The sequence below is a fragment of the Vespula pensylvanica genome, chromosome 2 (genome assembly GCF_014466175.1).
Source record: "Vespula pensylvanica isolate Volc-1 chromosome 2, ASM1446617v1, whole genome shotgun sequence".
Taxonomy (NCBI): domain Eukaryota; kingdom Metazoa; phylum Arthropoda; class Insecta; order Hymenoptera; family Vespidae; genus Vespula; species Vespula pensylvanica.
The window spans coordinates 13,065,116-13,081,845 of NC_057686.1; the positions used below are offsets into that span (position 1 = coordinate 13,065,116).

At 41.8% G+C, this 16,730-nt stretch overlaps 2 protein-coding genes across 2 annotated transcripts in view; one reads left to right on the forward strand and one right to left on the reverse strand.

The window, feature by feature from the left end:
• Nucleotides 1–16,730, forward strand: part of LOC122626904 (autophagy-related protein 16) — a 336,905-nt gene that overhangs the window by 130,300 nt on the left and 189,875 nt on the right. The gene's annotated exons all lie outside the window — the stretch shown is intronic.
• The window catches only part of LOC122626903, a 156,739-nt gene continuing 144,944 nt past the window's right edge, over nucleotides 4,936–16,730 (reverse strand). The window contains exons 5-7 of the mRNA XM_043807477.1: nucleotides 13,517–13,853; nucleotides 11,949–12,614; nucleotides 4,936–5,727 (exon numbers count right to left, since the gene is read on the reverse strand). Of these exons, the coding sequence (XP_043663412.1) occupies nucleotides 5,158–5,727; nucleotides 11,949–12,614; nucleotides 13,517–13,853 (1,573 nt within the window). The 3' untranslated portion in view covers nucleotides 4,936–5,157. The remainder of the gene's footprint in view (nucleotides 5,728–11,948; nucleotides 12,615–13,516; nucleotides 13,854–16,730) is intronic.

Genomic DNA, 16,730 nt, shown 5'->3' on the forward strand with positions numbered 1-16,730 from the left:
CATACGCATTCGTATATTGCCTGCCGACGGGTCGATGGATTTATTTCGCTCTTTTTTAAATGGATTTTTATCATGATTATTATTATTACTACTATTATTATTTTTATTATTAAAAAACATGAGAAAATTTAATACGAAGCACGTGTAAAGAAAGGCAAATAAAAAATAAAAAATAAAAAACAAAATAAAATAATTGTAGAGAGAAAAAAATGGTCGTGACAGGAGTGCATATACGAAGTACTTCTCTCTTTCGATGCTTGCGTCGCTTGTTCTTCTTTTTTCGTTCGTTGCTTTATATCATTTCCGATATAGCAAGATTATTACGTTAACGTAGTAAAATAAATAAGCGATTACGCCCGGTGCGCCGATAATAATGTACGAAGGCTCGATTGTCGGGTAAGCTCTGTACGTGACGGAATTATAAGCGATTAAAACGTTTCGATTCGGCTCGGAAATGGACCGTGTCAAGGCCCGGTACGAATCCGGAATCGATGCTGGAAGCTGGAAAAGAATTATCTGGGATTCGTGATGATTATGAAAAAAGGGATGCTCGAGGGGAAATCGTTTAACGATCATCCCAATCGGGCATGATGCGATGAAGCTGGAAAAAAAAGGAAGAGGAAAAGAGAGAATATATATTTATATGGAAAAGAGGAAGAAAGAGAGAGAGAGAGAGAGAAAGAGAGAGACAGAGAGAATAAAAGGCATATCTTGTCAAGGTACAGAACAGACTCGAACTTCTCGAGCTTTTCCACACTTCTTTTTCTTTTCTTTTCTTTATGACGAAGCATAGTCGCGCACCTCAGGCTCGAGGACAAGCACCTACGTCTCTACGTTTGCGAATATTTACGGAAGATAAGAAGCAAGGGGTTGGCTAAAGATAAGGAGAGAAAGAGGGAAAGATTGAGATAAAGAGAAAGAAGGAGTGAAGTAGCGAGTGATGGAAAACAAACGTAACCTTTGTTAAGTCGAGAATAGTTCAGGTTTGTGCACATTGGTCGCTCGAAAAAAGAAAAGAGGAAGAAGAAAGGGAGAAAGTGCGACAGGGAAATATGTTCGTATAAGCGGAAGCGACGACGCCAACGTCGACTTTTTTTCGCGCGACACTACCCTTTTCTCTCCCTCTACGTGTGTTTCGTGTACGGAGAGAAAGAGACGTACGTATTTTACGTATTTACGTAAACAAGGGAAAAATCCAGAGGAAAATTCCGGGAGCGTGGAATCTTCGTCGAATTTTTCGCGAGCGATCGTCCTCGAGCCCAATATTATTACAACCATTATCATTATTATCATTATCAATATCATTATTATCATCATTATCATTATTATTATTATTATTAATATTATTATTATTAATATTATTATATTATAATCATAATTATCATCCTCGACGCTTTCCTTTCTTTATGAAATAAAAAAAAGACTTATGCAATAATATTAAACGTAATAATAGTTAATCGATACATCATTGCTTGCACGTTTAACTCCCATCGTATACGACGTTAAAAAAAAATTGGAGTGAGATAAAATAGTAAAATTAGTTAGTTAGTTGAAAAGAAACCTTAGAGTCGACGGAATACCGGCAGTTTCCATTGATTTGAATCAAACGTTGCGCGTCTTCTCGATCCTTTTCTTCTCGATTGAGCGGCTTCCCGTTCGATCAAGTCGATGGAAAGTGCTCGTACCTTCATTATTTTTTTTTTTTTTCATTATTATTTTCTTTTACCATTATTTGCTTACTCGTATATTGCTACTTGTTTACGCGTACAATTTAGACGCGAGAAATTATTATTGTCCTTCGTCCTTTCTTTCTCTCTCCCTTTCTTTTTCTCTCATGAATTCGATCGATAGATCGAACGTTCTTGTATTTTTTTCTTTTTTCATTTCTTTGTTCTTTTCTTTTTCAATATCGAAAAAGGAGCAGGTAATGATTAGAAACGAAGGAATAATGTTCTCGCGTCTGATCGTACATCGGCGAAAGTGCACCGTGCGATTACGTTTCTAACAAAAAACGCGATGGCTGGGCACACGTTTCGCGATACTATTGAGATATTACGTTCGTTTATTATCGACGAACAGATTAAAAAAAAAAAAAAGAGAGAAAAATTGACTCTACCCTCTCACCACAAAGCGGATTGAATATACTACCTCTTGCGTTAGCGAAAAATACTTATAGTTATCGTAATTGAAAGCGCTCTTTGTCGAGCTGTGACGCTCGCGATTAAAAAGAAAGAAAGAAAAAAAAAAAAGAAAATTATATATATATATAAAAAAAAAGAAAGAAAAAACTCATTAGGCACCATCAGTCGGTATTTATCTGTGTATCGTACTATAGTATTGTATATGCATACGTATATTTATATATATATATATACTTTTTTGTTATTGTTGTTAAAAGAAAAAAAAAAAAAGCAAACAAATGAATAAGCGTAGAAGGGCCGGCGAAAAATCGTAGTATGAAGAAAACGAGCACCTTCTCGTGAGCGGAAAATCAAGCAAGTCAAATTTCACGGAGGAAGTTTGCGATCTTATCGAGATAGAGAGTGAAAAAAAAAAGCAAACTAATCGTGGCTCGGCATCGACAACAACAATAAAAAAAAGAGAGAGAGAGAGAGAAGGGAGGAGAGTGAAGAGGAGAGTGAAAAAGAAAGGAAATTTTGTTTCTTGCAGATAGATGGTAAAAGAGAGAATGATTTAACGTAATTTTTGTTTAAACGGTCAATTAAACTTTCTTGTCTTTTTCTCTTTCTGTCTCTCTCTGTCTCTCTCTCTCTCTCTCTCTCTCTCTCTTTCTTTTCCTCTCTTTTTCCATTTGCCTTGTTCTTCGACGTGCTCCACCCCCGCTTCTTCCTGTCTTCCTCGTAAATTATATATAATCCGGTCGACACGGCGATTGAAATCATTACTGACGGCACGAAAGTAGAAATTTATAAACGCGCCGTGACATTGGGAATACGCGTAGAGATAGAAAGAGAGAGAGAAAGAGAAAGGGTACGGACACGGAGACTACGTTTCCCCAACGTTGAGCGTAGCGGACAGGTAGTCATTATCCACGTATTCCACTGGTTAGATACATACGTACGGGAATAAACCACGAGCACGCTTCCCTCGTTTCCACCGTAGACAAACGTCAAACAGCAGAACAATTCAAAGTTCGGGTAACTGTAAGGTAAATTCCTCTATGGCAACCCGCTTTTCATCTCTCTTCCTCTCTCTATCTCTGTCTCTCTATCTCTGTCTATCTCTCGTCCTTTTCTATTATCGTTCACCCTGTCTGTTTGTCTTGACTAGCGTATTCTAATCTTCAACTTTCTCGATTAATTCGATTTCCCTACCACTTAGAGGGCAACGTCGAGAATCGACCAAGTCTCTTCGATAAGGTTAATCGATCTAAATTTACCTAGCGTAACTACCATCGCCTATGCTGAATTTCGATTGCTTAGCCACTTTGTTTTCTCCTCTCTATCTCGGAAATTCATATTAACTTCTGTCTAGATGTTAACGTTCGAACTGCAATCGCTTCGTCTTCGCGCGAAATTCGAAATCAGTGTCGAGCAAGCAAAATCTCGATTACGAGAATCTTTTCGTTCCTAAGGGAATATTTTCTATTTTTGCCGAAAGCTATTTCTCTCGCTCATGATGAGAGCGAGAGGAGGACGAATACGTCGGCTTCAGATTGATAAGGTCACGCGTCGCGATGTAAATTAAGCCAGGAGATGCAGGACGGAGATGCAGGACGTGGCTAAGGTTTAGTTCGAAAGGGGAGAGATCGAGGTTACGTGAAGGAGATGGCTATCTCCGATGTGATCCAAAGCTATCCTCATCCTCATTCTCCTCCTCCTCCTCCTCCTCCTCCTCCTCCTCCTCCTGCCCATCCTGCGTCTCTGCCTCCCTATAGGACCTCCCTTCCGTTCGCCGGCTGTGGGTACATCCAACCCTATCAAGTTCTACCCTGCAAGCTTAGCTTAGCCTCGAGACACCACAAGAGGCAATTAACCTTCAGCCAACCCCTTTGCGCGCGTACCACCCCTTCTCAACCACGTTCCCCTCTCGTTCTCGCTTCTCCTTCCGTTTCTCGTGCTGCTCCAGCCGATCTCTCGCGCCTTCCTTGGCCCTCCCATCGTTACACCCGTTGATATCCTACTCGAAGCATCTGCATAATCACGCTCGATTCCCAATGCTAATTAGAGTCCATGGTGCGGTGCCCTATCCTACGTAGCAAATACACGTCGACCTCCATCACCTTCGGAGCCGTGCCACGCCTCGGCTCCACGTCCGCGCGTATTGCCTCGGGAACGAAGGGTTAACGAGAAGCAGCCGGTTTGTCGGAAGAAGAAGGACAGACACAACCCCCAACCCTCTTCCTCTTCTTTTACATTTTCTACTTTCGTCTTCGTGCTTCTTCTTTCTTTAGCCAGGAACGACCGATCGAACTTCTTCGAGAAAGTATCAGCCAGCCATTCTTCTCTCACTTCTTTCCTCCCTCCCTCCCTCCCTTTCTTTTTTTCTTCACTTGGGGAGCTCGATCGATCGTTCCTTCGTAGAAAATTACGATAGTCTAAGCATTGGCAAATTGGATCGAAGATGCACGAGCGTAAGTCGCGCGATTAAAGATAGTAGAACTCGATCGATCGATGGCTTGGACGGAAAGCAACTTGGAATCACGTTTTACGGGGACACGCACACTCAAACACTCTGTTTACTAATCTCTTTTCTTTGTCCGTCCAAGCCGTCGTGCTTAATATCTATATTAAATCAGACTGCGCCGAGAATTTCGCGCGATTCCCGAGTACAAGGTAACGGACAAGTGCCAAGCGAGCTAGAAAAGATTCTATAAAAAGGAGAGGGGAAAAGGGATGAAGAAAGGAAGGAAGAACTAATCGAGATGATGAAAATCGAGGGACGCAACGGGAAGGAGATGGGAAAGGGGTAAGATCAAAGAATATAGAGAGTGAGAGATAAAAAAAAAAAAGCATTAAAAATCGTCCGTTCGTCGTGACAAAAGTCGGGACTCGCGCTTCGTGCGTCGTCGTTAACTACTCGCCGTTCGGTAGTATCGGATATTATAGTTTACTACGGATGATCGAGGCGCGGTAATAGGCGAGAAAGGGCGAAGATCGAAGAGGATTTAAAGATGACGGTGTAAGTCTCTCGACTTCAGAAACGACGTCCGGCGTAACCGGCGTCGTACAACTTACAGAGACTGTCGGTACGAGCTGAACCAGGCGAGTGCATGCCTGGTACCGATACCGATACCGAGAGAGCTTCCTGATGTTTTAACATTTGTCGACGTCGTTGCCAGGTAAAGGTCCATACTGCGATTATGGCAATTTGTGCGACGAGGAAGACCGTACCAGCCACGATTGCCTCGCCAAGATTTATGCAAACTCCCATCGATGAGCCATTAATGTCTTCGGTACTTTCGACGAAGACGGTGTCCCGTGTAGCCGACGTGCCGTTCGACGGTTTCCCCTCTCGTTCGAATCCAAACTTGTCCGTAATTTGGATCGATTGCACCAACAGCAGATCCTCTCGGCTCTGCGACGACGAGGTTGAACGACGACGACGACGTCGACCGAACGAGATTACGGATCTGAGCTCGCCCGTAGCCTCTTCCTGATCGCACTGTACCGGTTCGCAACTTGGCATACAGGGTGTCACCAATGCCCGGAACTGTACCACTTCCGAGCTGGGAAACTTGAACGCGTCGAAGTGCGATAGTAGTATCTGAAAAGAAAATTTGAGAGGAACGTAACGTAACGATAAAAATATATTTATGATTGGAGTTGTCGGTGATATATATAGGGCCTTAGAAAATTAATCATTTTTCAAGAAGATTTCACGATCCTTTCGAAAACTCAAACTGCCGAGATCAAGGAATAAGTAATAATAAAATTTAACAACCCGTACTAGAACGCCACGGGACTTTCCCTTTACAACGAATCGTTAAACTAAAATCACCGTAGAAGGTTCGTCGACTTTCGAACGGACGAAACGACGCTCTTACGAATCACAAAAAACTCTGTAATGAGTGCCGATCGTTAATTTGTACGTACCATAATGCAACGGGAAAGAACGCGAAGCTGTTTTTTATGGTATCAAACGAAAAGACGAAGAATGTTACCGAGAAAGTAGATAACAGGAATAGGAGAATGAAAAGAGAAGGGATGGAGGGAGACTGCTGAACTACGTCGTATTTGTATCTTTTTGCGATACCGTCACGTGTTTATTTCTCTTGACTCGTGGTCGCGAAAACGTGGAAAAATGAAAAATAAAAGAAGGGAAAAGCGAAGGAGGAGGGTGGAAGAGAAAAACGACCACCGAGCGTGCTTACGGCCGTGGAAACTGTTTTTGTTAGGGGTCCCTCGTAATTCGTACACGCTCGCGCGCATGTAAGACCGGCCGACCGAAATAAGCTTTGTCACATTAATCCTGAAATTCCTGAAAGCGGTCCTCCCTCCTCTCGCCCTCTTTCATCCTCCTCCCACCTTCTCGTAACCGAGGAGTTTCGTTCGTAGCCGCGAATATAACGGGAGTATAATCTTATCCATACGTTATACTCGCGCAAATTCACGAGCGCAAATCGAAAAGAAAAAAAGATAGATTGTAGAAGGAAAGAGAGAGAGAGAGAGAGAGAGAGAGGAGATGGTTTTACTGAAAAAAAGATGGTTCTATTTATTATTGTAAAAAAATCAAGAGATACTAATAGTCAGAATGCGGATATACCTATTGGATTAATGTGTACGTGCTGAACCACGAGAATTATTGATTACTTAACGTAATATATGTAAAAGAAAAAGAGAGAGAGAGACCCGATGTACAAAACTGGTTCTCTTCCCTTTTATACGGCTGTTTCAGCACGGTTTTTTGCTCTTTATTAAGTAAGGTATAACAGCAATTACATGAGATTATGACACGATGGAGAAGAACTATAGTTGAGTTTCGTTTTTACAGTTGAGTTCGCAATTACCTGCGAGAAGGTGAAAGTATTCTATTCCGTCCTATCAATCTAATAATCCTTCCCTTTCGTTTCGTCTCGATAAACGTTGAAGCGTCTTTCGACGACAAATACTTAGAAAATTCTATCGTGTATGGAAAAATTTATCGTAAAACTCTCGTAATAGATGATAAAATATCTGGATTGACTCGAAGCGAATTGAACGAACTCGAATTGAAAAATTAGTTCGATCTTTCGAGTTGATCGATCGAAAAAGAATTTTCATTGGAGTTTTCCCTAAGGTAAAATTTTTATTAAAATCTGTTCACCCTCCTTCTCTTCGTCGATTAGTCAAAAGGTTCTTGAGAGAAGGTACGCGGTTAAGCGCCACGCGCTCTATCGTCGTTGTCGCTGTCGTCGTTGTCGTCGTTGTTCTTCTCCTCTCTTTCTCCCGTTGTAGTCTCGAAAACTGGTTTCTCCGCGCATTACCAAGTTCATCGTATTTACACACCGGGCACGTACATTATCGGTGGAAGTAAGACATTAAAATATGCTTCGTTCCGTGTACAGCTTCATTTAACCGCACTTCTTTGGCTTACTCGTCGTGTAGAAATGAAGGAACGAACGAACGAACAAACGAACGAACGTATGAACGTACGAATATACAAACAAACGAACGAACGAACGAACGAACGAACGAACGTACAACTACGAAGCTTTATTAGCTCGACGTTATCTCGTTCAGCTAGAATGGCGGAAGGATAGGCTTTGCACTTGGACAAGAGAGAGAAAGAAAGAGAGAAGTAGAGACATAGAGAGGAAGATGGAACGTAAGACTCGAAGATGGGTCGGTGAATTTGAAGGGTGTAAAGAGAACAAGGAGGAAGAAGAAGAAAAGCAGATCAAGGGAGACCGAGATGGATGTTAAGAAGAAACGAGTTCATGGCATCTGGTACACGTCGCGACTTCGAATGCGAAGGATCGTCGACGATGACAAAGAAACTGATGACAGCTCGAGAAGTCCGTTCATAAATGCACGATCTGAAGGTATCATTCTTCAAACGGCGTATCTTTGACGCTCGTTTCACTGACGTTGAAATCTTTTCTGTCTTTATTAAGTCACTTTCCGTGTTTCGTTTCGATCCGTTCCGAATGTAATCGAAAGAAGAGAAGAGTTCGATTCTTACTCGAAGCCGATCGAGAATTAAAATTATCTTTAATTTTTTGCTTCTTAAGGATTACTAAAAGTAGTAAGATTTATATCTTCGTCCGAGAACGTCCTGTCAATTGGCGAGAATGATTTTTATCGACAAAAAAAAAAAAGAAAAGAAAAGAAAAGTAAAGAAAAGAAAGAGAAAAAGAGAAAAAACAAAGCTGAAGGGAATACGAAGCCACGGTACTTTATCACGAGAACCATTTGCGTCTTATAACTCCGTACGATCTTTTGCGTGCACCGACAAATCGTGACGACGATATGCGACTTTGTTCCGCACAAATATCGGGCCATACATTTTAGCCATACAAATATCGGGATTTCTCGTAATGTAAGCGCACCGATATATTCGCGTCGACGCGAAATGAAAATCTCTGATCTATGGTTTCGTTCTTTTCTCGAAAAGACATTTTTGATGATCGAATTCGAAAGTAAATTCATTGGTTCGTTCGAACACATGCGCGTATGGTTTGCGACGATTAGTCGATGAACATTCTATTATCTGATTGATATTTCCAGAGTTTACTCTGAAAGCAGTCTGTTCGAAACGTTATTCTCGATAAAAGAACCGCGTGGTCACATTTTTGACGTTTTATTTTACCTACCAGGATAGACTATTCTTCTCCCTCTCTTTCTTTCTGACTCTTCGAGTTTCAATCTCGAGCTTGAAGACCTCGGTTCTCTTTCTCGATAAAAGATTACGTTTCGAAAGAAGGCCGGCAGCTGCGAGGCGCCGGGAAATAATTTCGTCGAAAGGTTCGTCGACGTTGACGACGCCGACGACGGCAGTAAGGATCGGTGACTACCATTTTTCGTCTTGGAAAACTTCTCCGAATGGTCGATGTAACGCGCCATTGTTTAAACAACGAGCATCGTTAGGTGTTACATCGCGTACCGAAAAAAAAGGTAGACAACGAGAGAGAAGTAGGAGGGAATTTTTAAAAAGAGAAAATACCTTTTTTTCTTCTTTTTTTACTCTTTTTTTTTTCTCTGACGATTTTTCGATGGTCGTTGTTGTAAACAAATGGAGGAATAAAAGGAAAGGAAATAAAAAGAGAACAAAAATAGAAGAGAGAGAGAGAGAGAGAGAGAGAGAGAGAGAGAGAGAGAGAGAGAGAGGTAGGTAGAAAGGTTGGCAGAGAAACGTGTCAGACGAAACTCTACACGTTGACGAGTTAAACGATCTTTCTCGTTTAGAGGTAGTCAAACCTACCCGTATATACGTCCATTACCAAGTCGTAATGACGTAGCCTGCGTGAAACGGCCTTGTCACGTCACGGAATGCGATCGTCAACGTCGTCGAATAGTATATCAAAAACGTCGTTGCCTCGCTAGATTTTATCGTTCTCGCGACGTACCAAGTCCCAGGAATAACCTCCCACTTCTTCTTGTATTTCACGAGTACCCGATAAAGTCGCCAACCGGCGAACGATGCGTTTTATTTTGAATTACGATTCGCCGTCTACGTTGGAACGAGTTTCTTGTTTGACTCTTGAGTTAGTTCGATCCGACGTTTCGAAGGAAACATCGAATTCCTTCGAAAAGCAACGTTTTTCTTGCGCCTGTTTCTTTTCCTCGTTTCTGTCATCGAGACGTTTGCTCGTTGCGAAGTATCGAGAGAATTGTTACGAAAGTATTGTTATTCTATAAGCGTAGACCGTAGTAAGTATTTCACGAAAGAGGAAGAAGAGTCGGATCGGAAAAGAAAATCGATCGTTAGGAGGCGTCCTCGATGCAACCAAGTCATTGCTCGTCTTCGGCCGGTGCAACATTGCCATCATCGATGATATACCTGCCCGATTTATTTCTTACCATCGCGTTACCAGATATAAATTCACTCTTCGTTTCTACCTCGGACTGTTATTACTTGATAATAAAGCGATATTGCGCCGATCTTGCCGCGGCGCGAGCTAGCAAATGACGCGGAACGTCGATTTAACGAGCCAGCCTGCCCCTCGTACGTTTCTTTCTCTCTCTTTCTTTCTCTTTCTCTCTCTCTCTCTCTCTCTCTCTATTTCTCCTACTCCACCTATCGCTTCCCCGCCCCCACCATTCTCTCCTCATCTCATACTTTCATCTCCGACCTGTCACGATCGTAACGATACACACGCTCGTTTTCTTTCCCGGTACATAAATCGACGAAGCAAAGCCTCCGCCGGATCGATAAAGATCGCAGCCCTCCAGGAGACGAGGACGATCGACGAGACGTTTGCTAATAATTTCACGAGGAAACGACTATTTACTTCCTCGTAATATGCCCTGAGAGGAGACCTTTATTAGCGTTTCTTTCATTATGTTACTCGATGTACGATTCCGTGCAATTAAGACTCTCCTTGGCGAAGAGGATAATCGAAGTCGATGTGAACCGTTAATAATTCCCCCACTCTGCCTCTACTCTCTCTCTCTCTTTCTCTCTCTTTCTCTCTGTCTCTCTCTTTTTTTTCTATCTCTCTCACTTACTCGAACTCTTCGTTCGAGCGGATAAACTAAGATTTCTTTTCCCCTTAGGTTCAATCATTTCCTTTCAACCGTATCCGTATTAACGCAACGAGATTCCTCGTGAAAAATTTTCTAATAGTTCACCGGCTCGATTCGACTCCAATCGAGAATAATTTCTACGTTTTCGCGAAATTGGTGACGCTAATAATCGTTTCTACCAGGAGCAAAGGCTTGCTCGTCAAGGGCATGTTATCATCGAAGCCGACATCGAGTTGGATGACGATGGCAGCGGCGTACCGCTCGACGCGACCTATTATGGTACAAGGAAATTGCTTCCCGTCGTAAAATCCATCGAAGTGATTGATTAGCATAAAGGTAAAGAGAGACTGGCTGACTCGTGCCTGACTGCTTCCACTCTATCTCTCTCCGTCTCTCTCTCTCTCTCTCTCTCTTTCTCTCTCTTACTTTCTTCCAACCAACCTCGTCAATTCCCGCAGAATCTCCGTTCAATATTCTAATATCCATATTTGAAATAAACCATCTTGTCCCCTTAAACCTGTCCTACACGAGTACCAATATTATCAACGTTAATAGTCTCTAATCGTCTTGTCGTTCGCGTGCACGGTATCTCCAAGCTGTTCACTTTGTTATTTTAGCTTCTTTTTGTCGGTTCATCCTTTTCCAACGCTATAATATCGAGTTTTGACGTTTTTTCTTGCCAGGCAAAGTGTCAGGATATTAGAGAAACGATATTGACTTTTTGCGAAGAACGTAACAGCGGTCTTTGGTATATAAGTATCTTTACGTGACTTGTTTGTCATGCAAGCAAAGCGTTAGTCGTAAAACTCAAGAGAATGAGAGAATAGAGAAAGCTTTGTTGTGACGTTCCCGTGATTAGATACGAGGGGTGATAATATCACTGGCAATCCGGTGAATGATAAGAATCAACATTCTTACGGAACGATAACTTGTTAAAACGGATAGTGAGCACCAATCGCATTTACCTTTCTTACTATCGCGAGGAGGAAGAAGCCGTCTGTATAAAACGTCAAAGAAGCGAATGCAAAAGAAGTAGATATGAGCGCGGATGACGAAGCGCAAGAAAGAAAACCTTGTTTGCTTTATGCTATCGTCTAAGATGAACGCGTTTAACTTCTCCTAGTCGTTGTAATAGTCGTTCCCGTGGTAGACGAGCTTGTTGGAACGTTACTCGTTACCGGTATTATTAGGTAGTTACATGTGTCCGATGAGGTAACCGAAGAAAGACTATTAAGGCAAACGCTGACCCAAGAGGGTTGTTTTAACTAGGAATAACAGGAGTCGGAGATGCGGTGTGCTAAGGTATAATGGAGAACTCACCTTGCCGGAGGTTGCGGATTTGTAAAGGGGTCCCATGATCACGTGGTCGGTGGGACAGCCGTCGGAATCGATCAAGACGATTTCGCTGGAGTCGACGCCGTCCATAGCGACGAGTTCTCGAACGAAAATCTCGTAGGGACTGTTGGGATCGAGAATCTCGAATTTGAGAGCCAATGGGTCGCCGACTTCGGCAGAAGGGATCGCCTCGTTCCCACTGCGATCGGTGATCTTCATCGCAACGTTCGGAGAATCGACAATCACTTCTTCCGACAAGGCTGGCGTGATGTCACCGTGCACGCCGAGATCGACTTCGTTCGAGACCGTCTTATTGGTCAAATCGTATTGGCAGGTCACTGCGAGGCCAAGGTCGGAACTCGTCACGATCGTGTCGTGATGCTGAATCACCACGTCGTTCAGATATCGGCCAAGACCCTGCTGTCTAATGTTGCACTCGAGATCGTCGTAAGCCATTCGAAGTTCGAATTCGAGAGCTCCCTTCACGTCTTGCACGCACGAGTTCGGCGATCCCTTTGCGTATACCTTTCCGTAAAAGAGCTTGCTAGTTTGGATTCTGGTTACCATATCTCCAGCTCGGCAATCGATTGTAACATTATAGCACGAACTCAGCTCGTACGTCGATGCTTCCGCCACGTCCAAATAAGGTTCCTGAAATCATAGAGATATGTAATCTCCCGTCAATTAATTCTTCTTTCCCAATTAATAATACGCGTTGACTAAACAAAATGATAAATCAAACGAATATCTTATTTGAGTCAATCTAAATTTCATCAGAGAAATATTCGCTCGGATGACAAGCAAATTTCTCTGATATTATTTGTAAATTTGGTTGATTATCCACAAAGGATCATTCGTCTATCGATCGCGTAAATCAAATTTTATTAATTTGTATAGTTTAAATTCCATGATTATATAACCGAGTATATCTATATCATCACGTGTGAATGTGTGAACTCTACGATTAATTTGATTCTGAAAAGCAAGCAATTTCGTTTCGTTCATTGAAATCGTACGTACATTCAACGAAACGTTAAATTACATATTTTCGATGTGCGTTTATCCTAATACGTATCCATCTAGAGATTATTTTAATACTAGTTACTTTTCTGGATTTACGTTTTATCGTTGGTTATTCCATTTCCTACGTTCACGAATGCATCCTCGGAAAACGAAGTTTCTCTTCTTTCTTTTCGCTCCAGAAACGCGACTGCAAAGGCTCGACGGACAAAGCATCTGCGGTGGAAACTAGATTTTCCGCGAATACGCTCTACGGCGGTCCGTCTCGATCTGTTTTACGCGTACTCGATGTAATCGGGTTTTACGGAAAGTCTCTACTGTCCGTTCTCTATATCCCCGCCTAACACGATGAAACGAAACAAATGGGAAATTCACGAAACCTTTCTCGGTCTCGAAATCGTTTTCTACGTTTTTAGAAATTTCTATTTCCGACGTTAGATCTAGAATTTCGTTCTTTTTTCTTTCTTTTTTTTTTGTTTCTTTTTTGTTCTTTCTTTTATATGATTATAGCCGTAACGCACCGACGTTCTTACCTGAATGTCCGAAAGGGTGGCTCTGGAATGATGGCTAAGACGGCAAACCATATCACCGGTGTCACCGTAATCGTAAGAATGACAACGGAAGGGCGAATTCAAGCACAATTCGCGACATTCCTCGGATGTACCAACGTCCTGATAAACCGAATCGACGGTCTTGAGAATACGACCGCTAAGCTTCTTGAATTCGCAGAGTTTTACTGGCTCCTCGACGCAATGATTTTCGAGATAATCAAAGTCCTTAGCCGTTTGAAATGCACTTGAACCAGCCACCGTTAATCGGTCCATATCCGAAAGTTCGCAAGTTTTCGTCGCATTTGCATAGTTGGCCGATCTGGAAAATAAGATAATAAAAAAATACTTAATTGTAAAATACGATTTCTATTTTCGATATCAAGTGAATCTTAATTACTCTACTATCACGGCTATCGACATTACATTAACGAGCGAATTACTCGAAAGCAATTAAATGTACCAATTTATATCGATTCAATAGCGACGCCATCGTAGAATCGAAACGTTTTTAATTACAAAGAAAGTAGAAGAGAGACAGATAAAATCTCTTTGCGATTGCAACAACAATCGTATATTACTTTATATCTCGAATGGAACTCGCTTCGCGAGAATCACGACCGGTTTCACGCGCGAAGAGGAAATTTCAACTGTGGTGGGATGCTTTGCGTAGGGATTCGTGAGGCTTGGTCAATACTCTTGGTTACGAACGATCGAGATTTCTATCGTAAAGGACGTAAGCGGTATTAGTACTTCCTTGGTAGGAAGGCAGGATTAGCGACGAGTTCTCGCTTTAACGTCGAAATAACCATTCTCGCAAGCCACAGAGAGAGACAGAGAGAGAGAGAGAGAGAGAGAGAGAGAGAGAGAGAGAGAGAGCAAGAGAGAGAAGAAAAAACGAAGGAAAGCATAATTGTAAGGGTGACACTTGCCGACGCAAAGTGTATCATTAATTCGCGAATCTTGACTAAGAAACTGGACGGCTATCGGCCAGCGTATATCCCAACGATAATGAAATGTAAATGCGTTTATAAGACTTAACACGAAAGGGAGTTCGGTTAGAGAAGTAAAGAAGAGAGAAAGAGAGAAAGAGGTCTTAGAGGCACGACGTTATCGGTCGCTCGCGTTCGTTCGAGCATTCGTGGCTTCGAGCATCGCGTGCGACTCGTCCCCTAAGAAAAATCGATTTCTCGAAACGCCTTCGGAACCTTCGCATTTTCTTCCTCTTTTTCTTCTTCTTCTTCTTCTTCTTCTTGTTCTTCTTCTTGTTCTTCTTCCATCAGCTTACGCTTTTTCTTTTACTTATTCTTTGCCGAAGCCTACGGGCTCTTCTTCCATGGAATTACGTAAAGAGAAGAGAGGTCTTAGAAGATCGTAACGGTAGGTAAATGTGCACATCGAGTGCGCCACGCGACCGAATAGAATGTATATTTCACACGTGCGTATACGTATGTACATGCTCTACATTCATAAATCCAACGATTCTTTCTTCTTCTCTTGATTATATCATACAAAATATTAAAAAATTCATTCGGAGAAATGAGATCTCGAGGTTAATTACATTTGGAAGCACGTTAATCGAGAAACAGACGAACGGTCTATTCATTCCTTATCTACGATTTATATCTATTTCGATCTAATTGAAATTTCTTTTTCTTTTTTTTTTTTTCTTTTTTTCATTCCATAGTTTGCAAGATAACGTATGATCTTCTTCTGTACATCGAAAGAAAGTATGTTACGTGTAAGATAAAGAGAAGTAGAACAGAGGATGGCAAAGTTTAATCGCATGGATTTGAAACTTCTGAAACCTAGCATTGTCTCTCTTTCCTTCTCTATCTTTACGTCCTCGCACGCGTATTAACTTCGTCACAAAAGTTAGTATCAGCCGTCGCATACAATGAATCAAAATATACTCCTAACGGTGCAAGACCAAATTTATTCCACCTTCGCTCCATCGATTTCGGATTATATTGCCTTAAGACTTGAATAATATTCATGGGTTGCACCGTTATGATTTCAATATTCTCTTGGAGCTGTCTCTTTCTTTTTCTTTCTTACACACCCTCTTCCGTTTACGAAGAGTGGAAAATCGCTACGGCCTTACACGATCCGTTCGTGATAAAACCCCGTTGGCTTCCTTCGAGAATATAATCTAATAAACGCAGCCCCCAAAGTTCTTCGCGATTATTGGAAGACGCCCTCTTTAAAGATCGCATTTCTTTTTACATCGACCTTACGCCGATTACGTGCCTTCTCTTTTCTATTCTCCGGCCGTTTCGATCTAAGTATAATATTCTATGACAATAATATGGAAAGAATCATAAAAATCTCCTACGACTGACGAAGGATCGAATTATCTATCGGGAATCTTTTCGAATGGATTCTGTTCTTTTCCAATTCGATTTTATAGAAAAAGCTTTTATTCGTTCCTACGTTCTAGGAAATATGTAGTTAAGAAGGTGGATATATCGAAGTAGAAAGTTTTCAAGAAGAGAAAGAGATGAAGGTAAGGATAAGGTCCAAAGTAGGATATTATTGCCCAGAGACCTTTACCTTTGAAAAAGAAACCGAAAAGATACGGGCACTAAAAGCCGAAATCTTCCAACTTTTAGATGGACAGACGATCCCGTATCTCTCTTGCTAAATAATTAATAGAAAAAAAGGGGGTAAAAGGAGTCTGCTTAAACAGTACGAACTGCTGGGATCTAAGGCAAAACTTGGCCGTCGTTTCAAGAACGAGGTTTTTCTTTAACTTTGGACAGAAAAGTGGTAGAAGGGTGTTAGAAAAAGGGTATTCGAGAATAGAAGCTCGTAAAATGATATGAATCGACTAGAAGAGCCCGTTGGCAATGTCGCACTAACTAAACTAAAAGAAAACAAAAGGACAAAACTACGATAGTCTATTGCACGATGATAACGACTTTCTTCTCCCTCTCTCACTTCTATCTTTTCTATTCTCTCTCTCTCTCTCTCTCTCTCTCTCTTTCTCTCTCAGCGATTTTCTCTTCAGGAATCGGGACAAAAGATATGCCGCCTTCGTCCCGTACAACTTAGAGTAAATCTCGAGGGAAATTTTAACCTCCGAAGCAGATGTTAAATGCGAAGTTAACTTCAGGGAAGTGATGCTCCACCCTCTTTTCCCCCACTCTTCTCCTTCTGTTTTCCTTCTCCCTCCCTCCCTCCCTCCCTCTTTCTCTCT